Genomic DNA, 26,843 nt, shown 5'->3' on the forward strand with positions numbered 1-26,843 from the left:
TAAAACGGCGCATAAAGACATTAGCACTTGAATGATCGTGATTGCTGTAATGTGTCTCACCTCCTTAGACACATAGAAAACAGGCCTAAAGTAATGTTAAAGCTAAAATAAGTCTTTAAACTCAGCACTGAATACCACATACTTTTTTTTTTTTTTTTTTTTTTTTTTTACAGGGAGAGGCTTTGATTATGTCCTCACAAACTCAATGCACAATTAGATGGGCGCTCAATAAGACTGTTACAGGTCTATTAGGTTTTAATGACCTATAATGAAAGATGATCACGCTAATTCAGCAGGATGTCACATGTCAACAGAAAGTGTGGCTTCATTTCACACTCGTCGATGTGCTAGTCCATGAACTGTGTCATCAGTCCCACAAAAATCCATCATTTGCTCCTCTGATAGTTCAAGTCAGTGCGGATTAATGGTTTCCTTATGAAGCGGGAAAGGAGCTGCAAGCAATTATATCTATCACAGTAAGAATTATGATGTGATTGGAGAAAAGCTGTAACATTTTCTCTTCTTCCCTCCAGTTTTTGTTTTCCCCCCATTTGACCAGACGTCTCTCAGGATTTTTGCCTGGAAATCCCATTCAGCAAAACAACTGATTTTAAATGCTTCTTTTCAAGACAGGAACAAATCCAGACCCACAAGCCAGGCGAGACTCACAAGGCTGCACAAACTCTTCAATAAGGCAAAAACTTCCCTGACACGTTTTGAAGGTCTTTGGAAAAGCAGACAGTACCTTGTATATGTATTTTAACCAGAAATACATCGTTGAGCTTGATGTCCTGTTTAGATGTTTTCACAACTTCACTTGAGTTAAATATTGAATGTAAAGGCTGATTTTCATGACTTTCCTTTGTGCTAATAGGAGCTAGTTCATCCATTCATCTAACTTATCTGAAAAAAATAAGTACAGAAAGTAGCAGCTGATACATGGCAACCACGATTAAACACATTTTTCATAGTTTCATAAAAGCGGCCTCTGTCAGAGTCTTCATTCTTACTGACAGCTTTAAAAGACTCAAATCCCACGACCTCGTCTGTTAGTTTGACTAAAGGTCTTTTAGAAAATTCCTTGAATGTAGTGAATTCAATAGAAATCGGATGGGCTAGAGGACTCAGTAATTACAAAATGACCATAACAAAGGTCCCAGTGATTCAGCTCTAATTAAATAACAATGACGGAAAGCCCCTTGAAGATAATCTAGGCAAATGTAACACAATTTAACAGGGAATTTGATTTTTTTAATTCAAAATCCTGATAATGGTAACTTTGTTTTAGCCCACTAGATCTCAAACATTCTTGGTTAATATTTTAGAAAAGACATTTGGCTCTTTATTCTTTTCAGCACATAGTCAGAAAAAAATTAAGATGTATGCTGGTAAACTTTACATATACTTTATATATACAATATATCATAAACTATGTTTATAATGTATTGTCTTCATAAAATCTAACTAAAAAGGCAGTTCAACAATTTCAAAAGTCTATATAAAATCCCAAAAAGTCGAATTAAAGCTATGTGCCAGCCCTGGATGTGCTCAACATGCTAACATATTTCCTCACGCAATGTGGTTGTAAGATAAGAGCACTTCCTCATTTGTAGAGGACCACAGATAAGATTCAGAGTTCATCTGCTGGCAAATCCCCAACTTTACTTCTCTGTGAGGCTATTCATTCATCTGACTGCAGCACTTCAGAGCAATGGCACCACTCGAGTGGTCAACGAATCAGCAATTACACAGATAATAAGACACACTTCAGGAAAAATACCAACATCCTCATTACTGTCAGTCTCACGTATGTTCTAGCCTCCACTTCCACACTAATGCAGACACTGCTCAACACTCACCAACACATTATTTTACACACTTGTTTATTTAAATAGACTCCAAGAATGGAATGTACAATTTAGACACAAACCATCTATTAGTATAAAAGTTCAGTTTGGTCAAGCAGCACTCCAAATGACATCTATTAGTCCTTCTTTTTCTTTTTCTCACATACACCCAAACACTCAAACAGTCATTCTCTTGTGGATCTTTTACAAAGTGACCAAGCAAAACATAACAATCGTTTGTGTGCTACAGAAAATATCAGTGCTTTAGGACTAAATGAATGAAAGGACGGTTAAATAATTCAGTGCAGAGAAGAATAATGAATCTAATTTAAGGTTTCTCCCAAAATCCTAAAAGTCTGGTTCTACAATGTGACTCCATACATGAAGCCTGGACATGGAAGTGGCTTCACAGTGAAGCAGTCACATGATTTGCTCTTTCTTCCCTAGTGGGTTTTATGTGGCTCCTTATTCGTAATAATAGTTCTGGAAAAGGTTGTAACAATATTATTTCTCTTCACCACAAGTTTCAATGTCTTTCCAAAAGATTTCTTTATCTTAAGTGTCCTGGAACGAGCAGAACCTCCATTTGAGATTGCAAAGAATTCTGAAAGTGATAACGAATGCTTGCCCTCAAGATAAAAAACAACACAAAACACTGTATAGGTTTTATAACAGCATTAAGAAACGTCAGCGACTTCCTCAGGACTGTTTACAGATGTTTTTTGTCTCCTTATTTTAAATAAAAGAGTATAATTTCAGATATAAAAAGAAAATACCAGTTCCCAAAAATAGTTCATTCTTATTTAGACATTGCATATCATTAAGTCTTCCCACTGCTGTCAGACAAATTAAATAACGTGTCAGTTCAAACAAGCCTTCAAATCCACATGTGACCTGAGCTTGCTGGTGCAACACTGAGGATTAAAACCTCAACACAAGGCCACTTGAGAGGAATACTCCCTCAGGAACAACGGCTGAACTTTGGCATGCTGTTGGCGCGGTACGATGCAGAAGGCATTCAGGGTTGTAAAGCTGAAGTCAGTGTTTCATCTCCTGAACCTACAGGACTGGCTTCTCAGTTCCCGAGGCACTTGGTGCACACTCCACCCACACGGACACATCCACACTACAGACCATGAGTAACGTACTCAGATAACTTCCACTTCACGCAGACACTCAGAAGCACACATGTTGTAGAAACACTTATTTTAGGAGCATCTGGTGAAGTATACAGTCAGATATTGACCTACATACATAAGGGAGACCGGCATGTTTTGGCATTCTCCTGTCTAATGTGTGGTACACAGTCAGGAGTGCTCAGGCACAAGTAAAAATGGCCTCCAAGGGCCATCAGGCAGGCTGCTGGGGATTGATGTTCATGTGCGGGGGGTGACCAAGAAGACCAATTCGTTGCTTCTGCTTCCTCTGCTCTGTCATCTGCACAGGGAAACAAATAGAACAATTTCCATCAGCGGTCACCTGTGTAATGTGGCATGGCTTCATAAAACCGTAGTGCAACTTAAATTCTGCACACTGCATGTGCTGGAGCGTGCAAACACGGATGCAAACAATGCAGGGTTTGAAACACACAAAAACAGCGTAAAAATGACATGTTGTGGTTTTCAGGGGGGTTATGTTGTTCTTGACTCAGGAAGTTGCAGCGTCTGGCCAAGAAATAGTCTGGCACCTAACCCCCTGTAAAGCCACAACTTGACATGTTTACGCTTCAGTTTTTGTGTGGATGAAACAAGAAATAACTTGTCAATTAATGAGCTTTAGGGCTGCTGGTTGGGCTGTTCTGTGCTGTCAGACAGAGCCAGGCTAGCTGTTTCCCCTTGTTTCCAATCTTTATGCTACGCTAAGCTAACTTTGCTGGCTGTTGCTTCACATTTGCTGTACAGACATCAGAGTGGTAATAATCATGTTGTCGAGCTCTTGCCAAACAAAGAACACATGTGTAGAACTATTCTTTTAAGCCACATGGGCAACACTGTGTCCGTTACTAATGACATATTACACATATACATTTATAGTATTGTGCTTTTTTAACCTGTGCATGAACAAACTCATTCATGGAAGAGACAGAACAGCAGAATACACTAATACACTAAAGCTTAAGTGGTCTGAGTCACCAGTTCCTTCATGGGGATTGTACAACTGTAAGCAACCAATCCCCAGCAACTGTTCCCATGCTACTGTTCATAAAAACAAGTAACACCTAGGGTGCAGGTTTGTCAATAACTTCCCAATGGCGAAACGTTGAGAACTGTCTGAAAATCTGCAGCATCCCGTTCAAGTGAAGGCGAAACAAAAAGAAATCAGCCAAATGAGAGAGTGCATGATTTGCAGTCACATGATATACCTGCTCCTTGAGCTCTGTCAGCTGTCCAGACAGGTTGGCCACCAGCCTCATGGTGGACTCCAGCTTCTCCTGCAGGTTCCTGATTTCATTCTGCTCCCCCTCCGCATCGCTGCTCACCAGCGACATGGCCCGCATCCGTGGGAACCAGTCCAGGTTGTGCTCCTGTGGTCGACCAAGCACATCAGCTGCTGACCTTTTTTTTTCCATTTTATTCAGAAGTGTTGATATTTGCGTGGAGTTAATAAAGTGCTATGTCACAAAAGTATTGGTAATTTCAACAGGAAGCTGGTGCTGTTTGGCAATCAAGAGCTTTAATGTGAACTCCACCTAACACCAGTCTACAACCTGTTGTTGGAAGAAACACTTGCATGATATTATTACTGCAAGGCAACAATGTAGCATAAATGATCTCAGCGTGAGCTATAATGGAAATACCAGTGAACTGACCGACGATTCCTTATCACGCTTTGATCAGTTTTAGGGTTAGACTGCAACTCATGTGCTGTCTAAGTCCACCGGCTTCCTGTTTGTATACCGAGTCTGTTTGTGTCATTAATGTGCACGGCTGGTATATCTGTCAGTTGAGATTAGAAAACAGGAACACATTACTGTATTAAGGTGTGTGCATCATGCTGGTACATGTTTAAAAGTCTGACTCAGTAGCAAAACCTGATGAACTCTATTGGATTATAGTTACTGCACCAAAAACAAAAAGGGCAAAGCCGATCATGCCACTGTCTCATTTCAGGATTGCTTCCCAGACTGTAGTCTAGGAGAGCAGCCAAGCCACACACTAATTCCACAGAATGGTGAAGTGACGAACATTTCTCTGCAGAAAAACGTGTCTTTGACCATATATGTTCCCTACAGACGTCAACAACCCCGCTGCTCCTGATTTCATGCAGCATGTGGAGCACTATTACCCCCAAGGCGGCGTGGTCTAATACCAAATGTAACCCATTTATAAGAAGTAGGCCTGCGCAATCATCTGAGGAGGTGGATGAGTGTTTTATGGGCGTGCCTGCGCTTCTTACTTACCTTGATCATCTCAGCCACGTAGCTCTCGGGGCCTGTGTATTCAGTGGAATCTTTAACTTTCACCAGCACAATAAAGAACAGGTAGTGCCACATGTTGTGCTCCTCTTTGATGTGCTCCTCAAAAGTCACCGTCTTGTTGTCAAACTTGTCCCGCTCCAGGCCTGTGGAGGGGCGATAACACACACTACTTATGCTGCAATGTTACAGTATGTTTAGGAAAAAACAAAACAGCTAGTTTCTCTTTCTGTGGGAAGAAAATAGTGGGTTAGTTAAATGAATGCATTCAGGAAGTCTCATTGATGTGAAAGCCTCTTTTGCAAGAGATACCTGAGAAAAAAATGACTTATATAAAAGATCTCAATAATATGAGTCACATTTAGAGGAATTATTGCCTGTACCTTGAGTTTGGAAGGTGGCAATAAGGAGATACTGTGTGACTTTTAAAACTAATATATCCTGATGGCGCCGCAGGAGTGGCAGCCTGTTACAGCAGCTCCAACTGTTTTTCTCGCAATATGTATTTTTTAGATATTTTTTTTAGAAAATTTTTCAACATTTCATTTTGCTTGTATTTTGTATTTTCATTTTTTTTTCAAATGTTCTCTATCTCTGCTGCTATTTTTCTGCCCACTGCTATTACATGCTGCTGTAATGCCCAAATTTCCCCGGCTGGGGATAAATAAAGTTTTATCTCATCTCAACAAAAAGCAGAATACAGAAGCAGGGCGCACACAAAACTAAATTGTAGGTTAAAGCTCTGAGAAGTGAAGCATCGGCCATGACGGGCTGTCAGATGAGTGGAGCTGCTGCTGTGTCCATGACGGACATGAAACAGCACATTTTTTGTTTTGCGGTACCTTGCAGACAGAAATGAAAGAGGAGAACATCAGGGACTGGTCGGCTTTGGGGATTTTCTAGGTGGATTTGACAAGCAAAAACATCGACTAAATGTGGTCTGTGTGCTGGCCTTCACACCTTTGAAGTGAATTCTACACAAATATGTAATTTCACTGAAAAATAAATGGAAAATAAACTCCAATCAGTTTGATTCACACATATTCTGCTAGTCGAGCTGGTCACGTGGATTGGAGCAACTCCAGAGTCTTGCAACATATCAGGCGTTTCTGCCTTTAGAAAAAAGATTTGTCTCATCTATAACATCGATTCAACTGGAATGACTTTGGCCCTTATGAATAAATATTCAGAAGCTTAAAATAATAAATCTCACATTCCCTTAAAGTGTTTAAAACACACATTTTCTATATATATGCTAAAGGGAACTGCTGGCTGTGCAGTAATGTTACTGATAAGAGGATAACCTTGGGGGCCTAGATTTAAATGAGCAGGGGCAGACTATATATTTAGAGACATGTTAGGTGCTGGGGGAAATTCTCATTAATGTTAAATAGAGGATGACATGTTCAGTAATCCATAACGTGAAAACAAATGCAAACAGCGCTCTAGAGAGGACCTTTAACATATTCAGTCAGCAGCTAACAGTCAAAAAATGACTCTTTTCCATTTCCTATACAAGATGGAGAGTGCGGTTGCGAGGTTGAGTCTGATTCCTTCCAGCTACAGGTAAAAATCAGCCAACCTGCACAGGAAGTACACGACGTAAATCAATCATTGGCAACAGACCCAATGATTTAAAAACTAGTATAAGACTGAGAGAAAGATCGATGGCTTATAAAACCAAGCTGGTGGATGCAGAGCCACTTAAGCCCGTGGAGGTCAGCTCCTAATCTCTGCATCTCCTGTTCCCTCGTGGTCCGTCTGGAAACCATAGAGACGGCAGCTCCCCCTGTGGCCTGGCCTTCTTTAACATGAGTGAGTCAGAGCTGATGGCAGGCTGGGTGACATAATACTGTTCCCCTTCCATATGCTTACCACTTGTCCTGATTGCCTGACCCAACATACGCAGGCACACACATGCTCACGTACGGCATGCACTGCTGGGCTCACGCGCACGTATACTGCACGGCGGCACACACGCTCGGCAGCATGTGCTTATTTAGGCACTCGCACATGTGTACATGTGCATATAAGGAAATGCAGATGAGGCCACACAGGGAGGGACAGAGCACCGGTAATCCGGAGAGTCGCACAAAACATATGGTATGAAAATTAAGTTTGTGAGTGGGAGAAGATGTGTGTGCGTGTGAGACAGAAATGAATTATGGAGGCGAGCAGAGCAGTGGCAGGAAGCTCTCATGACTCAGCCTTCTTTGGAACGACAGCGAAGTGAAAAGGGGGGGGGGGGGGGGGGGGGGGGGGGGGACTGCAACGAACTGCATACACCTTAAGTCGCACTTACCAGAAACCAAAACGACACCAAGAATCAAACATTCTCAGAGGGGAATTTGGGAACTAACCAAGTGGCATGGGATGGATTGTGGAAGACTACTAATGACGCACTGTCTGAAACAGTTACACAGTCTCTTCCCAAGGAGGGTTGAATGTAGGGCAGCTTTACGTGGTTGCAGTTACTTTCGTCTCTCATCTGAGGGGCTTCTTCAGTTCTAACTGGCTGGTGGGGGGCGCCAGGTATTCAACCTCTGTGGGGTCGTGATACCATTTGATACCTGGTTTCATAGTGCTCCTGGCTGTGTAATGGCTGTTGTTTGAGTTGTTGGAATCACCTGAGGCCAATTGTCAGTCGTTAAGGCTGTCACGAGTCCAACTGTAAATAGTTGTTAAATCTCCTTGGAGGGGACCATAGGACAGTATTGTAGGTCCGGGGATAAGTGATATCATGACCTTCTTCTCTGCTGAGGGATGGTTTCTCAGCTTCGACGTAGATAGCCTCCTCTTTCAAACCACCTGTCCTCCATATCTCAAATATGTATGTTGTTGTCCTCGGATGACTTTCTTTCAGGCGTGGGCAAACTGCTGAGGAGCAGGTCCTCCTGTGCTGAGCCACGAGTTTGTTTAATGGCGGTTTAGCTTTGTTTAGTTTCCTCATGTGACAACTCCAGTGACTGTCGTTTGGCCTCAGGTGACTCCAGCGACTGTCGCAGCAGCAGCCAGGAGGACCAACAAAGCAGATGGTGTCAATGAATTTGACAAGGACCACAGAGAGGTTAAATACCAGACTCCCCACCAGCCAGTTACAACTGAGGAAGCCCCTTTGATAAGAGGCCAAATGTTTGCAAGTATCTACAACCAAGTCCAGCTGCCCTTGATTCAACTCTCCTTTGATAACCATGACCTAGATGGCTGAGAATGAATGAGAGCCCTTCCAACAACAGAGCAAAGTCCTACCAGGCTGGCAGGGTGCCCTTATGATTAGAGAAGCAATCTTGTCACCAGAAAGCAAGAGGTTTGAATGTTCCGTCAAGCTCAAGTTGTCTTCCTCCAGTTGCTTATTTTATCTGAACAGTTAAAAACACAAAAGCTGCCGGTGCTCACACTGAAGAGGCTGGAACCTAAAAATGTCTACCTTTTCAGCTTCCTTGACACTGTTGATCAATTATTCAAATTGAAGTAAATTTTATATGAATTGTCAAATTGATTAAACAGCTAATAGTTTCACTGAAACAAATGAGCAAACAAAAATGAGGGAGCATACAACCACTCCACGGATCAGCAGAGGAGTCTCACCGCAGATGAAGCAGGTGGTCTTCAGGACTTCTTCTTTCTTCTGTTTTTCACTCCTCAGGTCAGCGAAGGTGTCAATGATAACACCAAAGATGAGGTTGAGGACAATGATGATGACCATGAAGAAGAACAGCAAGTCATATATCACTCTGGCTGCAAACAGTGGCTCCTGGGAAAGGAACACGAAACCAGGTCACATGTGGAGTTAGGGTCATCCAAAGGGTGTACAACAGTGACTTCTGTACGGTGCTGCCACTGCCTGTGCAGACATAGTGATTAAAAATGATAACCATAGTACCCTAACTGTTAATTGTATTTTCACAAGCGATCAAGAGCAAATTTAAGAGGAGTCTGTATTGTGGGGGACTGGTCTAGAAAGATTGGCCCATTTAAATGTATGACCTAAATGGCAAGTCTTTATGTAAACATGTTGGGGATGATGTTCTGAGTTTGAAACGAGATCAACCTTCGTCATCATGGATGTTAACGGAAACACAAGACCACAGGTAAAACCTGCCAGATGCTACAGTAACAGAGACGGCAGAAAGCCGTCAGGTCAACCCAGCGCAGCCTGTCTCTGTAGGCAGGACACAGTTTAAGTAGCCTTGGCAACACAGAGGACAAATGTCTGTTTTATAGCATAAGCTAATGGCGCTACAATAAACTTCAGTGCCAACATACTGCAAGTGCAGTTTCATTCGCTCATTTTCCTTTTGAAGTCATTGCTCTTTAAAGTAACATGGCCATCTCGTGCCTGAATGCATTCTGCGGAGGGGGAATACCCTGCAGTGGCCACCAGTCTGATGCAGTCACAAAAATCACACTTATTTAGAACAAGCAACTGTGTAGTGGGCCATGCTGCCACCCATGTGATTACATGGCTGACTGCTATTACACTTCGCTAGTTTACCTCAGCAGCCAGCCAGACTTTCAGCCCCAAGTTGCGTTGTGTTGTGAATACGTGAGGCAGCTATTCACATCCTCTTTCGACATCATTAGTGGTTCAGCCTGAATTCAGAGGAAATCTATTCTGAGGGGTTTTTTTTTGCTCACACAAGGCAGGGGCAGTACAGCTTTATGGAAACATTGTGAAACTTCAATGCTTTTGAAATAAAAACAAGCTCAGAGCACAATGGGCTCCCAGCCAGCTCACATGACCGTGCTAAAGCTGCAGGTATTGCACCCTCTCAGCTCATAGACACACACACACACACACACACACACACAGACAGACACAGACACAGACACACACACAGACACACACACACATACATACACAGACACACACACATGCGTGCGCGCAGCAGAGCTGCATGTACCTCCTTGGAAGGCTTGCGGAGAACATCTCCTACACCCCCTCCACTCCTCAAGCCATGACTCAGAACAGTGACTATACACATTAGTAGAGAGTCACACGTCCGCTCCATGTCGCTGTCCTCCTCACTGTCATCCCCAAAATCTGAGGAAACACAAAGTAAGGCTTCAGTCTCCTCATAATTTTAGCGGCTGTGAATTGAAAAAGTACAATTTATTTACTAGCAGGTGTGTATTTGTTTACAGGCCCTCATTAGCAGCTCATGAGCTCAGTATATAACTTACTGGAATGCTTCATGAAACTGGTATAACAGGAAATCAGGACCATTACGACCTATATTTTTTTGTTTATGTAACTCTAAAAGCATGAAACTGTCGCTCATAATAAGGACTAAACTAACTCATGAGACCCAAAGAGATTATGCAGGTAGATGCACACATGCAAATTTTAATAGCATGGCATGCTAATTACAGTATCTCTTTAGGCATGATACAATAACTTGTAGTATATATGTGTTTCCATGATGAGCTGTAGAATCATCTGTATTATAATGTGTCACAGACAGTTAACCCGATAATGCCGTGGGTATCATATTTGATACATGCATTTCTGAAACATTTTGCATTACCATATGGTAAAAACTTTGCTCAAAACGATACAAACAAAAAAACATATTTGCTAATTAAAAAAAAAATAAATTGAAAAAACAAAAAACAGCAACCGGACACTCACAACTCTGTACAATCATCAATTCATAAATCATCATCATACATTTTTTTTTTTTAATTGTTAAAGGGCCAAATAAAGTCTTCAAATTCAAAAAAATAGAATTTTCTGTCCATTATTTCTTGGGTCAGGCATTATAGGGTTAAAAATCCTGCTTTTCTCTGCTGTGTTCATCTGAGACGTGATATCAGCTAAACGAACATACAAAACTATCCTTCAAACTATTTAGCAGTAGTGCACCAGCGTTCAAACACCAAAAACTAATACTAAAGTTGTGTCATAACTACCCAAACAATGGCTGCTGCCATCATGGAGATCCACTTTATTATCATTATGATTATCGATGATTAATAATATTGTTGTGTAGGTACTTTAATCAGCTATTCTGATGACTTAATGACTTGTGTGAGTACACTGCCTTTAATGTTCCTTTAAACTTTCAGAAGCATTTCATGCCATGTGCATGATGCATTATGATACTTGACCAGCATTTAAGATGTGATTATAATGTTCATATACAGTATTTAATCAAATGACTTATGACAAACATATATAGAGCAAACAATCCAAGTAGATTATTGGCTTGTTTTTAAATATTTCTTCTCATTCTAGATAACCATTAGTAATCTGTGTTGGAGCAGGATTTGATGGCCCTGTAGTCACAGTATATAATCTGCTTTTTGGTCATAAACATCCTTGTCTTAGTTGCAGAACTTGACATCTGTTGAAACCTTGTTCACACGTGTTGGTTCACAGTGTGAATGTGGTTAGTCCAAACAACAGTGTTTTTGTGTGGCTGGAATGTGACAGCAGCTTCGTTTGAACTTGTTCTGAAGCAGGCCGGAAAAAAATTCTAAATGATTTATCCAATTTGATGAAGTTTATAGGTCATTGCAGAACAGTTAAGAAGAAGACACATTCATGAATACATGGACCTCTGACCCAGTCACATGATGAACACATGATCCCCTTGTTAACTGTGTTTAGTGTAGGCCAAAACATTTCATGGTTCTTATGTCTGGGCTGATGGCTGACAGAATGAAATGGCGCTATTCTGTTTTGACTGAATGAACTGGGCCAGTTTATGGGTCGTATCTCCGATAATGTCTTGGACCATGACTCTAATTCGAAGACCAAAAAGAACAAAAGTTTTATTGAGTCAAAGGTAACTGCATTTTCCATTTTAGCCTCGAAGACGGCTCACACCCGAACTGGCAGGGAGTTCCCAGGACTTTAAACCCTTTTAAGACTGCACGTTGATATCACATTAGATTAGATTTAGATTAGATTTAGATTTATTTGTCCTTTTGCAAGGAACATTGTTTCCGCCATCCGTACAGCCTCAAGAATACACAGATACACTTGGCAGATACATATATGGATCCAACAACATCCATCCACCACCAGCACATTCTCAAGCTTCACATGCACAAACACACGAACTCAGGCCCATTACAGTCACAGTTACACTGGCGGCCTTGCGTGTAATTTGTACGAGTCTGTTCTTGGTGGGGGTTGACAGCACATTAAAGAAGCAGGGGGAGCAGTAGAGGGGGAGGGGTTAAACTGTGCAGCTTACACAACCGAGCAATTCAATCGATCAATTGCAAATGAATTAAACATCCGAAGCATGCTCAGGCGGCTTTGACTCAGGCTGTGCGTCGACCCCGTCAGGATGAAAACCTCTGCAGTCTACGTCTAAACTCACCACTTTTTGATGACTTTTAGTGACAAAAAACACACAAGAACACTGAACATTTAAATATTGTTCGTGGACTGTTTGCTTCTCTTTTAGGCTTATTCCATGTTGAACCCAGTGTTGCTGTGTGCATTACCCTCCTGCAGGGCTCCCGTGGTGCAGTTTTCATCAATCCCTCCCTGACACATTCCTGCAGACAGAAACTCGCTGGCCAGACTGGCTCCATTTTCTAGAAAGTGGGAAGGGACAGTGAATACGATCTGTAATCTTTGAGGGGGAAATGGTAAACGACAGGAGTCTGCACTCACTCAGAGTTGTGTTGGGGATACGATCCACCTCCAGGATGAAGTCGTCTTTGAAGAAAATGTAGCCGACGATGGAGAATAGGTAGACCAGGATGAGAGCCAGCACGGCGGTGAGCACGATGGAGCGGCCGTTACGAGTCACACTCTTGATCACGTTGAGCAAAGTCTCTTCTCTGTACACCAGGTCGAACAGCTAGAGAGGCAAAGCGCACGTTACAACACAAACAGCCAAATACATGGCGATAGATTCATCGTAAAGTCCCTTAAAGCTTTTCAGAAGGCAAAATCAGAAACTGTTAACATGGAGTGCATTAGGCTAGTTGATGTACTGCTGTCTTCTACATACAGTGGGACCAGCATTTGTTTCAGGGCGAACATAAAGTCACACAAATTTGTGTGTTGGATTAGATTTCCTTGCACGTTGTGGCATTTCTACTTTTTTCTCTGGCATGAATCCTCAATTTTCCTCTGTCTGAATTACATAAGTTTTCAGCATCTTGTTACGCAGGCTAGGAAATATGGAAATACAGGATGTTGTGCTGCGTCTGCAGAGGGGCTGCTCGAGCCAGCGTGAACGGAAAATATCTCGAAATACTGCATATTCAGTCCAACACATTCTAAAGCAGACCTGAGGCACCGGAGCACAGCACTTAATACCCTAACAACAGCAACAACAAGAACATCATTAGTATAGCACTAAATAAGGCAAAATCTGGCTTGCAAATAGAATATGTCCATGAACGCACCACGATGGAAAGCTGAGGCTACATTCAAAAATATTTCACACATGGTCTAAAACAAAAAACCTGCTGCTTTCATAGTTCTTAATGGTTTTACCTGCTTGTCTTTGCCTCTTAAAAGTATGCGGGTTTGAGCGTGTGTGTTTGAGGGTGTGTGTGTGTGTATGTGTGTGTGTGTGTGTGTGTGTGTGTGCTCCTCTCACCAACAGACTGTAGAAGAAGACGTGGACGAACACCCCCAGACAGCAGATGATGAGGTAAATGAGGTGGTAGAGGAACTCAAAGTCCAACACCATGGCTTTGTAGCCGCGAGTGAAGGTTCCTCGGTTCCCCACGAAGCTTATCAGGAAGATGATTTTATTACACACCTGGAAGACAAAGGCAATTTCTCTTTAATAGTTAAAATCCAAGATAATCCACCATTCATCATTTTGATATTGGAAAACCAACATAGCCTTGGCTGAGGGCTGGGTCAGACAGAAGGTGCTGGCAGCAGTACCGTGATGGGCCTTTAAGCTAAATGAGGACACATTGAGTGTGTTTGCATGCCTGTAAGTGACCTGGTTGTTGTTGGCTTTTCCGCTGTGACTTCATTTCTTAAACGTCATGTAAACCAGAAACAAGGCAAAGGGATTAGCAGAAACCCGGTTAACACGGCTTCTATATGGCCGCCGGAGAAACCTGACTTCTTTGTCATGTATACGCTTAACCGAGTTTCTAACTGGGTTTCTACAGGAGTGCATGCACACGATTAAGACTTAGGGCAGGGAGAGGGGCTATCACTGTAACAGCAGTGGGCTGGACTGGAAAGGTCACCGGCAGTGCAGCCTTTTAACTGGAATAATGAAATCTAAAGTCTCACTAAGAATGAAACTGATACTGAAATACACCGAAGTTCTGGCTATTTCAATGAATCATTTGTCGGCTATGAAAGAAAAAAACTTGCCAAAAACACAGTCAGGGAGACATCTGACTACTGACCAGCTGCATGTAAACTAGACTTTAGGGCGACCAGGTTACTGCAGTCCATGGTAACATGTTCTCTGATTTCCTGTCTTAACCTGATCTCTCTCAGTGTACCGGTCTCTTGTCTACATGCAAATGTAGACAGAGAGGAGAGATGATAGAAGTGCTGGCAAGACTGCTTTGTGTGTGTGTGTTTAAGAGCAACATCTAGAAAATCTCTGATAAGTGCAGGGGTGGTGTCACACTCTCTAGGGTCCGGTGACGCACTTCACACCCCACAACCCAGCCAGGGAGAACTGCGGAGCCAAGGGGCAACACCACAGGCAGACGGAGCAAGGGCCTGCCAAGTGGGCATGAGTGTGAGTGAGAGCTGAAAGAAGAACTGGAACTGGTGTGGTGGAAATTTCTCAGTACTTGAAAGTACATACAGCAGCGTGTGAGCATGGTAAAGTAGAAGTGGTGCATTTTTAGCATTTCTCTGGGGAAAAGTACTCACACACTGACACACACACACTCACAATGAGGAGAGACGAAGAGGAAATGTTTAAAGGGTCAGTTCAGCCAAAAACCTGAGATTTGTGCCTCGACACAGTGAAGGGAGATTAATTGAATTTGACGTGCTCACACTGTCAGATGTTTGCATAGCTCCATGTGACACCACCCCAGGCTCCATTGTGGGAAACTGGATTATCCAGAGAAACAGGAATGTTGCTTCCTGCTTCGATTTTTAAATGCTTTGAACACCACAAAGAAAATTATTGGGCAGCCACTTATATTTACTTTTATTGTCAATCTGCCAAGTTAGTCCATGAAATGTCAGAGAAAAAAGCCCATCACAAACGAGTCCAAGGTGACATCTTCATGCTTTTTGGAACCCAACAAAAGTCCAAAACCCCAAAACATTTAGATGACAATGATATAAAGAATAGAAAAAAACCAAAGTCTCACATTTGAGAAGCAGGAACCAGCGAAGGTTTGACGTTTTTGATTGAAAAATGGCCGATTGATTATCAAAATAGTTGCTTTAATTTTAATTCGTTTTCTTTGGATCGACCAATCGGTTATTTCAGCTCTGCAAAATTCCATGTCCTTCCATTGTGCTGTGGCTGCAACACAAATATCAGAGACAGATCTCAAAACAGAGGCCTGCACCGGCCACAGAGAGAAGAGAATATGTCGGGCCATGTTGCGCACTAGATACAGTTCATTCCCCAGATATTGGTTAATTTGTGCGCAAAGATCAGTGTTTATGTCTAAATCCAAGTATACCCACTGTGCAGAAAGAAGGACCTAACTCATCCAATAAAACCAGTGGCAATTCCTGAATGTTTCTCTATATGGCCACTTTGAGGCTCTGTAAGCAAGGCCATTAAAACAAAAAACGAACTGGATGACTAGATATAAGACTAGACTAGATGGTAATTTTGGGTGAACGGACCCCTTTAGGCCGAATACTCACATTGAAGGCACCCAGGAGGAAGAGGGTGGGCTCCAGGCCAGCAGAGAAGATGAGACGCAGGATGGTGATGATAACGAGGGCCCGGATGCCCAGCGGCTGGGGCATGATGATAACAATGACCAGCGTTGCCAAGACTCCCATCCACAGCAGTGCAGACAGATGGGGATCCAGCATAACTACAGAAGATAAATGTGTACACACGCATACACACGCACAGACACACACACACACACACACACACACAGGAAACCAGCTGTGTTAATGCACATGGAATTTATACAGGATACATGGTAAAACTGCTGCATTTGTGGACCCTGTTCCACAGTGAATTTGCCACATGTGGAATATTAAACTGTCATGTGGAGAGGATGACAGTGCAGTTTGCAGTTTAAACGAGGCCTCGTCCTGATCAACAAGTTTTTAACTGGCTTCCACTAAGTTCTGCCTCTCAGGCAGGCCTCAGGCTTTCATTAGTGAGACTTTGAACTCAAAGAGAGGCAGTTACATAACACCCAAATGTGTATGACATACTTTTTTTGTGTGTGTGTGTGCGCACTTAGCTTTACTGAGAGCCTACCTGATGCTTCCCTTGATCCTAAGGTAAATCTAGGATTTGTGTCCTAGTCAGGGGTTTCATGTGGCAACATGTCACTCAGGCTAAAACCCTCGACCGGGTCTGACCAGCCTAAAAACAGCCTGCTGCCTCTGTAGCTGCCCCCCCACCCATTCTCTTACAACACGGGAATAACGTGTGTGTTTGTAAGTACTCTTTGTGCACTGGTCACAGATCAACCTCAGAGAACATAGGCAAGGAAAAAGGAAAAATAGATTAATGTGTTGGTGTCAGAAAGGTAGAAAAGGGAAAAAGACAAAGAAAAAGGGAAATGGGGCAGAACCGAAAGGATTAAGAAAAACAGAGAGCATTGTGGTGCATGAGAGAACAGAAGGGGAGTACTGCTGGTAAGGGAGCCCTCCTTTCCACCCCGTCTTCCTCTCCCACCTTGCCTCCCTCTCTGTGCCTCCTTCCCTTCCTCTAGATTTCTCTCCCTCCCAATCCCTGTGGAGATCACATGACAGGTGCCACTTACATAACAGCCATCTCTAAAAATACCTCAGCTGAAAGATTCATGAGGAGCGAGCTGGGAGCGATACACAGCTCCAGTGATGTGGCAGACCAAGAGAAGGGCCGCTTACGTGCGCTCACAAACTCTGTACCTTCCTTACACTTGATGATTGTGTGCAAACATCTACAAAATCAACAGCTGAGGAGGATGCAAGCATGCACTTTCTGCGTGTGAGCATGTGTTAGGGGTGCGTGGCGCTAACCACAGCTATTCATCAAAAGGCAGTCAGCCATGTATGCAGGCAGAACACACTGACCCAGATCTCCTGCTCTTATAACCCTCATTCTAAAGCCCCAAGCAAAGGAGGGAGGAGAACAGAGGGAGAGCAAGCACGCTGTGTGTGTGTGTGTGTGTGTGTGTGTGTGTGTGTGTGTGTGTGTGTGTGTGTGTGTGAGAGTAAGACAGAGAAGGAAGGGGCCCAGAGCCATAAAAGCGCCTGTTAAAGCAGGCCAAAGGTATGCTGGAGTCTCACGTGATGATGTCTTGCACACAGACCAAAATCCAGTGCAGAGGAGAAATACAATCAGACCTCACTCACGTAGTGTTTTGTGCAACAATGGGGGAGAAACTAGAATTTCACAGTTAAAACTGTGACTGTATGAATTACTGTGCTGGGTGTTAATTGTTCTGCTCTGTTAGCACTCCGCCACATCCACTACAAAATTAATAAAATGCTGCAACCAGGTGGGAAACCCACTGACAAACAGACAAACATCACTGAGGAGGATTTGGCAGCTGAATAAATTGCTTTGTCTGAAGGGGAAAACATGATGTATGACTTTTTTTGATCACCTGACATGTCCTGTATGACTTTGTCCTACCTGAGCCAATGGAAGCTGTGTTTATGGGACGTTTAATGACACAGGGCCGTGTTTATTGTGGTCTTCATATTACTGAAAGTCAAACATGAGCTCAAGCTTTGACACGATGGGTTGTGGTTAGTGTTTGTGTGTGTGTGTGTGTGGGTGTGTGGGTGTGTGTGGGTTTCTTAAACAAAGGTGGAGGGCTTCTCAGATCCTGCTCATAATCCTGGTCAGGTGAATAAAAATCAGCAGATCAGCAGGTCAATGCTGATGCCTGCGAGAAGGTTTGAGAGTCAAATGTTCAAAGTCTGTCTCTGTGGGTGGCTGGACCTTGTGACATGCCTTTCTGAATACAACTCAAAAAAACAGCTTGAAGCGTAAATAAAAACAGAATGCAATCATCAGCAAACATACAAAGTGTTTTTGAGCACATGTAGTAACATCCTTTATATGATCATGTGTTCACAAAGTGTTGAACCTCGCTCCATCCTCGCTTGTGAACCACTGAGCCTTTCCAGGATGCTCCTTTCATACTCAATCATGATACTATCACCTGTTACCAATCAACCTGTTTACCTGTGAAATGATCCAAACAGGTGTTTTTGGAGCATTGCACAACTTTCCCAGTGTTTTGTTGCTCCTGTCCCAACTTGTTTGAAGCATTTTGCTGCATTAATTTCAGAATAAGCAGATATTTACAAAAATCAAGGAAGCCGATGAGGTCAAATATTAAATATATATTTTTTGCGCTGTTTTCACTTGAGTGTATGTCAAAAAGGATTAGCAAATGATCACACTCTGTATTATTTATGGTTTACACAGAGTCCCAACTTTTTTGGAATCAGGGTAGTTTCTTATATCAGAGCATGGTGTAAATGTAAAATAAAACAAAATATGAACTGGGTACCAGCTAAAAAAGTTTTTTTCACCTCTCCCTAATCTCTCGTTGTATATAGAGGCTTTATTGCTGGCTGTAGCAAATAGTGCTATAAGTTCAATACAATCATTGTAGGAGTTCTGTTCTATCTGTTCAACGTGTCATGTCAGTACAGGCTGTAAAATGCAATAGGAGCAGTTTGTTGAAGAAAAAAAAAAACCTGTCCTTCCTCTTTTGCATCATTGAGAACATACCCTTTGTTTGACCCTGCTTTCTAAAGAAGTCTGAATGGAAGAACAGTGAAGTAAAATGTGCCGCTGTGCACATGCTGCTTCAACACAAAGTCAACATGCAGGAAATGTTTCATAAGCACGACGGGGTGACAGGCAGCTTCACCAGAGCTAAGCTGATTTCTACCGTGCTGCACAGTAAAGAGCCTAAAGTTATTCTCAATTTGAATTGATTGAGCCACTGAAAACGTGAAGTGAGACCTTACAGGTGTATTAGTAAGAGGATGTAAGCAGAGTCGCTGCTCAGTCTGAACAATTCTGTTCTCACTCTACGGTGTCGACTCGTGCGTGACTGACCTCCATGCACCCCCTCCAGTGGGTAGAAGAAGCAGACCAGCAGGTTCATGAGCACAGCCAGGTTGAAGGAAACGTTACTCCACACTGATATGTTTCTGGAGCACCAGTACAGCACTTGCTGGGCTGAAGAGGACAGAGACAAAGCGAGACATTAGGCATCAAATTTGATTGCATACAGTATGACTTGGGTAGATTCTGTCTGTAAAATGTCAGAAAAATTGAGAAATTTGTTTGTAAATTTCAAGATCCTAAAATACCAACAGTCCAAAAGCCAAAGTTACTTGATTCAAATGATATATATATAAAAAAAGCAGCAAATCCTCACGTTTAAGAAGGTAAGACCAGCAAATATTTGGCATTTTTTGATAAATAATGATAAAAAGTAATTACTTCAACCATAAATTGTCAGAAATTTTTTCAACTAATTTTCTGTAGAACAGCTGATTAATCGACCACTTGTTCCAGCACTAATCTCATTCTCACAAACCCAATGTGTGAACAAGCTGCAGGGTTGAAAATAAGAACTCAGGAAAACTGAGCATTACTGTGTCAATTCTCTCTCGTCATAAAGAAAATAAGGTAATATGAGGGCATTAATGATGGGAAACCACAGAACGAACATTAAACAGGCAACGCTGTTGATAACATGTGAAAACACAGTTTCAAAAGGTGATGATGAAGAGATGTTGGTAAAGAGAAACAGATGCAGGGACTTTTCTCTGTCCATCCCCTCCTGAGTGAGAGACAAAATATGGCTTTGTGTGGGTAACACAGTCTTGAACGTGGATTATAAATGTGAGTGTGGGTGCGGGTCTGTGTGTGCATGTTTGTGTGCGTGAGCAAGACGGCTCTCAGTTGTGATTCATAAGGTTACTGTACAAATGTTTCACGGCTCAAAGAATGTGGAAAGCCCCTGTCTGCTTTTAGACGGTGGAAACATGCACGTACATAACGCAAGGGCATGCACAAACACACACACACACACACACACACACACACACACACACACACACACACACACACACACACACACACACACACACACACAGGATGGCATTGTTAGCCCTGCTGTCAAGATGGGAATACGCGTCCCTCCATCCATTTTCCATCCTCATCCTGTTCAGGCTCGCAGGACACTGAGGTGTATCCTAGCTCAAGCTCGCACCGGGCCGAGAGGCGGTTCCCACCCTGGACATGTCACCAGTCTGTCACTGGGTCACAGTCACACCATCACCCACGCTTAATTCGGAGTTTCCAGTTCACGTAAGCGATATGTCTTTGGACTGTGGGAGGAAACCAGCGCATGGGAAAACGAGCAGAACATGCAAACTCCGCAAAGAAAGGCCCCAGCTGGCTGACGGGTTCAGAACTGCAGGGCGACAGGGAGCACGCCATCGAGCCACCAAGCCGCAACCAGTGTACATCGAGTTATTTCTGGAAAAAGAGGCAATGGAGTCGTGCACACCATCAGCTGACGGGCATCAGGCAACTCTTAAAATAAACACTCACATTTATGAGGACAAACCGAGCGAGTTCACTAAATCATAAAGCTCCTTGTTATGCTTTTCTCTTACTTGCTGCACGCTGCTGCACCAGCTCCATGACCCCGTCCCCTCCACTTTCCTATTAAGATAACTGTCAACGGCTTCATGCATGGTTTCGAAAGGAGTAGAGGACTGATACATTAGCAGATTAACAGATAATGAGCAACAATCAGCAACAGTCTTGATGGACGAATTGTTGAAATCATTTAGCAGAAATTCTTTTGCGTATACCTTTTCAAATGTGAGGATTTTTATATATTTAGTTTCATACTATTAAATGGTTTTGTTTTGTTGGGTGTGTGAAGTGGATTTTAGTGATGAGTATCCAATCACTATTTTCTGATATTATAAAGACTGAACTTAATCTATTCTTAATGCTAATTAATAATGAACAATTAACTTAATTGTGTATCCCATATGTCATTGGGGAGCGGTATTGACACTTCTCTCTATAGAAGTTATTCAGCCAAACTCCGTCATTCAATTATGCAAAGCTGGTCCTGTATTATCAGATGTAATGGACAGGCACATCACTCACATGTATTTGACCACGTGCTACATCCTAAGCCTACCTCTGAGCTTCTTCTGCCAGTTCATCTCGTTGAAGAGGTCCTCTGCCCGCAGGAAGAAGTCGTTGATCTTGCTGCCCTGCTCGTCTCTCTCTGTGGTGTAGTAGACTCGCAGCTTTGACTCAGAGGTCAGGAACTCGCAGATGTTAGGCACGGGGAACACTATCTCCTCCATGGTGCGGTCCTGGCGCACGATCTGAACAGAGAGACACACTGTCAGCTCCACGAGCTGAATGCTTTGTGACAGTTTCTTTGCAAACACTGAGCTTTCTAGATGATTTGTTTTGCTGTTTTGTGAAGTTCTGCTGTGTGACAGCGGGGTGTTGAGTGTTGTGACCTCTATCTGGGCAGTGTGTTTGGCGTAGAACTCCAAGGCCTCATCTCCCTCTCCGCTCACCCCTCCTGGCCTTAACATCATGGAGAGCTCCTTATTATGACGCGCCAACTGCACGGAGGATGCACGGCAACAATAAGCATGCTTAGTTAATGCCAGCCAACATGGGATTGTACAAAACATGCTGCAGAGACAAGCAGCAGACCTGGTGAGCTAAAATGTAGATGTTATGTCCAACATTTCGTGGGGAAGCAGCATCATGTTCCTCCTCTTCCCCGTTGTCCTCCTCCTCCTTTGTGTCCTCAAACTCCACCTCTCCCTGCAGGTAGGCCTTCTTTATTACCTCCACCTGGACACACACACACACACACACATCTTTTTACAGGGTAATGTGTGATATTATTGCTCTGTGATACAGTGCAGGCAATCGCTCAGCAGCTGTGGTTTGGAAAAGGTGCACAACATAATTTCCTCACCAGCTCTTTAGGCCTCATATTGTACAGGATCCTCTCTGCATTCTCACTGTCATGACGGCTCTCCATGATGGCGAGCAGCAGCTTGGATGCATTGTTCTGCAGAGCGAAAAACAGAAAGAAAGCACTGAGAACTTAAGCTCTGTCAGTTTCTCCATCCAAGGAAAACAGGCAGAAACCCCGGTGCTCTAGGAAAATGCACTCTGCAGCTGTTTGTCTTGGCAGACGAGCACAAAAGTTAGTTCAGCTCAGACGAATGAATGTCCAGCTCTATACTTGTAGCCTGTCAGTGATATTCCATCCTGCTGCGAAAGGAAACTACTGCACAGTTTTTTTCCCCCCTCATTTTTGGCCCTAGACCTGAAGCCAGAGTTAAACCATCCCCCAGTTTCAAACAAAAGTGTAGCTCCTTCCTCCCTTTAACTAACAGTAGCCAACTCACCTTGAGCTCCAGCACCAGATCCATCCGCTTCTTCCCGAGTGGGTTGATGTCATTAAGGATCAGGGCAATAATGATATCAATCCCATTGGACTCGTGAGTGGCAATGCAATTCTGGAGGAAATAAATTTAAAAACGTAAGAAAAAGACAGATAGTGCCACCTTGCAGTCCAAGCATTCCCCTCTGGTGTGGTTTTCATGTACCTGGTTTTCATGGCAGGGGCCTTGGCAGTACTCTGTGAGACTCTCCAGGGTCTGGTTGATGAGGGCCACGTTCTTCTCGTTGATGTACAGCCCCAGTAGACCGAGGCCCCCTGTGGTGCTTCCACAGATACAGTCTAAGAACTGCAGAGTCTCACACACAAGGTTGTAGTTGTTCTTGTTGTTTTGACAGCGAAGGAAGTTCTGAGGAGATAAAAACGCTTGGGTTTGGCAGGTGAGAGCAGAAATGTGACAGTGATACAAACCAATATTAAAGCAATCAGAACCAAATAGAAAAACAAAACGCTGTTGGAATAGTTCAGCTCCAAATGAAAATTCTGTCAGAAGACCAGACACAGCGAGCTGGCTGTTTCATATTTCTGTTTCAGCCCTCGTCAGAACTGCTGAACTCTCAAAACACATCTTCTGCAGGCTGGCGTGTTGTACATCTTTTTGTTTTGCACCACATTGCAGCAGAGCTTCTTTGTGCAACTTTTTCTTTCTAAACAAATCAATGTTAGTGATGAAAAACTAATGACAATGATAATGAGGTCAGACTTCTACACCCACAGTATAAGGGTCTGGTTGGACTCATTTTTTGTTGGGAATATCAATTAAACTAGGGAGTTTTCCTTTAAGATGCCACAGTAAGGACGGCACTGCAGCCAAGTGTGATCGCTCTACTGGATATCTGTAAAATGAGTCTGAAGCCCAGTCTGTCCCACCTGTAGGTCACGGTTGTGATTCTCACAAAGTAGCTGGAGGAAGCGAAGGATGGGCTGCATGATGACGATTACAAAACTCATCTCTCCCTCGTCCTGGTTCTTGTCCCCGGTGCTGGGCTGGCCGTCGACCAAGTTGAAGTGGTCCTCAGGGTCTGCTTCACGCCGGTAAGAGTTAAAGGCCTTCTTGGTGGCAGACGAGGCCTCTAACAGCTGCTCTCTCACATCCTCCGTCATGACCACTGCTGATTCTCTGGCTAAACAGAGACAGACAATATTATCTAAATTATCTTGGTTAGAAATTATAGCTTGCCTCTTTTGTCTGTAAGAACTTGACATCAGTTAATACATCAGATGACAGAAAGTGACATCTGACCTTTCTTTCGAACAGGGACATCTTTGTCCTGGCTCTCATCATCTCTCTTCCTGTTTCCCAGGTCGCTGGTATTCACTGTCACTGTGGCTTTGATCTCCAGCTGGGCCAGCTTCATACGGTCGTAGAACACCCGGAAGAACTTTTCTGATTTCTTGTCTTCTGTCAGACGGCAAAAGAAGGAACGCTGGACACAAGGAGACAAGAGTAGGAAAAGGAGATTATGGATCTTATTGTCATTCTTCAAGCAAACAACCCAACGCTCCTCAGGCCCCACATTCTCAAATGTGAAGATTTGGTGCTTTTCTCTGCTTTATAACATTTCAGAGTTTAATATATTTGGGTTTCAGCCTTTTGGTTGGACAAAACAAGTCAGTTGAAGATTGACATTACGTAGTTACTTTATTTTCCTCTCCAAGCTTGTATTATGCAACTGATAAGTTAGGCAGAGTGCAGTGAACTAAGGGTGAAACCAGTGACTGTGATGTTGGAGCAGTGAACATGAACTTGGCCTAAAGTTGCCGGCGTTTAGGTCTGGTTTGGTTTAAAATTCTTTGTCTGTCTGTGAGCATATATTCCACAAGATTTGCACGAACAAATCGTCACCCATTATGAGCAGAATGGTCTTGACTGGACCCTCACAAAACATTACACATCTACAGAGAAGCCAGCCCGGATCTGGTGCGATGCGAGGGTTTAAACGCCGCGGTTATTGCCGTGGAATGGGGTCATGCAGAATTAGAACAGTTGCGAGCCTGCGAGCACACCGTGTCCCAACCCACAGGGCTGTTGTTTTGATTATGTAAGAGCTGTTATCTGCTGCAGCCTATGGAAAGGCTTCAGCCAGAAGAAGCAGCCTCGCCACACTAACGGGGTGAAAAATGACACGGGAGGCAGAAGCCTGGCCTACTTACACAGATAGAGGAACTGAGCTGGCGGGGGAGAGAAAGAGCGAGAGGTGAATGAGGGAGCAAAAAAAAGCAGATGATCGAGAAAGGGGAAACAAGAGCAAGAGATAGGAAGGGAGAGAGAACGCTATCAGACAGTATCTAGGCCAGCTGTTACATAACCATCTGTCGTTCCAGGTTAGATGTAAAACTGGGCTACTGGAAGAAGCAAATAAATGATAGTCACGAGGAAAAGCTAAACGCACAAAACAAATCTCTCCGTCCTCCAAGGGCACTGAGGGTGTTTGCACTAAGAGGTTTATCCGCATTGGAATTTAATGTTAAACACACTGCTAAAGCTTTTTCATTCAAAATTACACATAGTGACCAACCGGTTAAGTAGCCAAACAAGAGAGCGTATGCAGCTTATTAACACAACACAGAGCAGAGCTAACGCAACACTGCAGCCAAGTTTCTTCCAAAGAAACAATGACATAACTGTGTGCTTGTGCCCCGAGGCAGATTCCAGAGCCTTTTCGTGCCCCACCCCAGCCCTCCACCACTGAGCAGCAGCCCTCTTGCACGTACACACTCTGCCAACACACTCAGGGACGAGGAGATAGCAGTGTGGGGGAGGGAGGGAGGTGTGTGTGGTGGGGGGGGCTGCCGAGCAAGGCCATCACGCAATAAACAACTTGATGACAGAGTGGCGAGTCCAGAGAGGGGATTAGCTGCAGCGCTGGCAACCCACTAACAGCTCACAACTCACAGCATGCCTGAGGAGGGAGGTGTGTTGTGTGCGTGCGTGTGTGTGTGTGTCGGGGCAGTGATGGTCATTCCGTGGGCCTGCAGGGGAGGGGGGGTGAGGACGGGTGAGGAAGGCAGGGCGCAGAGGGTGAGGCATGGGGCCCAGCGCCAGGATAACACACATCGATTGGACTGGACTGGAGCAAACAGAGAGAGGAGCACTCGCCACCACCCCTCCCCTCCACCCTTTACCATTACATAACCAGCACAGACACACACACACTTACAGTACAAGCACACACAAGCTGGAGCGCGCATACGCTAATACGCCCACTGACTTTTACACTCACAAAACTAGGTCAGCTGTCTCCGGCATAGGCACATGCCAATTTTGAGTGGACACACCCACATACAGTATTCTCTCTGAAACTCTGCGACTGCCAACTTTATTCTTATGCAATCACATTCATTTTCCACCGCCTACCGTTTTATTAATGTCGCAGTGCTCATCTCCAGGACATCCCAGGTTTGAGGTTCAGTCAGGCTCACACGGCGCAGGGCTGGCAGCGCCGGCACCGTGCCGACAGGGGTCTTTCATTTTATTGATCGGGGTTAGCTGAGCTATCATATTTCACTGTGGCAGTTTGTTTGATTGATAGTGGCTGGGAGGTGAACGTATTGGTCAAGTAAGACTTATTAATTATATGGCCCGGCAGTGAAAGTTTTCACCTGCAGCAGCAGAGTGAGAGAGTCGTTTTTTAAAACAGCCTGTTTGTAAGAACTGAGCTTACTTTAGTGGATGGAGTGAGTCACTGAAACAAAGACAAAGCCCCTACATAAAGATGGAACACCACACGAAAGACTAACACTTTCATACTTTCATACTTTCATTTGAAGGTTTTCCTAAGAAGACGTGGCGTCTTACAGTGAAGCAGAAAGCGAAAACCTAAACTTTCATGTCTAACCACGTTTGTCGCCTCTGTAGTGTTTCCTTGCGCACCAACCAAATCTGTGCTGCCGTATCAAGACGCCATCTGTGTTTTGATAGCACTTGAAAAGCAAGGACAAGAGTGGCATGATGGAGGGACGTTATGGATGAAGTAACA

General features: G+C 43.6%; 1 protein-coding gene across 10 annotated transcripts in view; it reads right to left on the reverse strand.

Moving 5' to 3' along the window:
- Positions 1-1,847: 1,847 nt before the first annotated feature.
- LOC121616152 (inositol 1,4,5-trisphosphate receptor type 1) overlaps positions 1,848-26,843 on the reverse strand; it is a 70,105-nt gene continuing 45,109 nt past the window's right edge. For 9 of the 10 annotated variants that reach the window (XM_041950891.1, XM_041950883.1, XM_041950899.1 and 6 more), the window contains 18 exons: positions 24,107-24,290; positions 23,734-23,987; positions 23,012-23,212; positions 22,811-22,921; positions 22,372-22,467; positions 22,101-22,244; positions 21,899-22,006; positions 21,565-21,757; positions 19,449-19,571; positions 16,058-16,233; positions 13,836-14,000; positions 12,896-13,085; positions 12,724-12,816; positions 10,167-10,306; positions 8,851-9,016; positions 5,248-5,408; positions 4,210-4,371; positions 1,848-3,284 (listed from right to left, as the gene is read on the reverse strand). In XM_041950891.1, coding sequence (XP_041806825.1) covers positions 3,198-3,284; positions 4,210-4,371; positions 5,248-5,408; positions 8,851-9,016; positions 10,167-10,306; positions 12,724-12,816; positions 12,896-13,085; positions 13,836-14,000; positions 16,058-16,233; positions 19,449-19,571; positions 21,565-21,757; positions 21,899-22,006; positions 22,101-22,244; positions 22,372-22,467; positions 22,811-22,921; positions 23,012-23,212; positions 23,734-23,987; positions 24,107-24,290 — 2,754 coding nt within the window. In that variant the 3' untranslated portion in view covers positions 1,848-3,197. The remainder of the gene's footprint in view (positions 3,285-4,209; positions 4,372-5,247; positions 5,409-8,850; positions 9,017-10,166; positions 10,307-12,723; positions 12,817-12,895; positions 13,086-13,835; positions 14,001-16,057; positions 16,234-19,448; positions 19,572-21,564; positions 21,758-21,898; positions 22,007-22,100; positions 22,245-22,371; positions 22,468-22,810; positions 22,922-23,011; positions 23,213-23,733; positions 23,988-24,106; positions 24,291-26,843) is intronic. The other variant, XM_041950865.1, reaches the window with a different exon arrangement.

The sequence above is a fragment of the Chelmon rostratus genome, chromosome 2 (assembly GCF_017976325.1).
Source record: "Chelmon rostratus isolate fCheRos1 chromosome 2, fCheRos1.pri, whole genome shotgun sequence".
Lineage (NCBI taxonomy): Eukaryota > Metazoa > Chordata > Actinopteri > Chaetodontiformes > Chaetodontidae > Chelmon > Chelmon rostratus.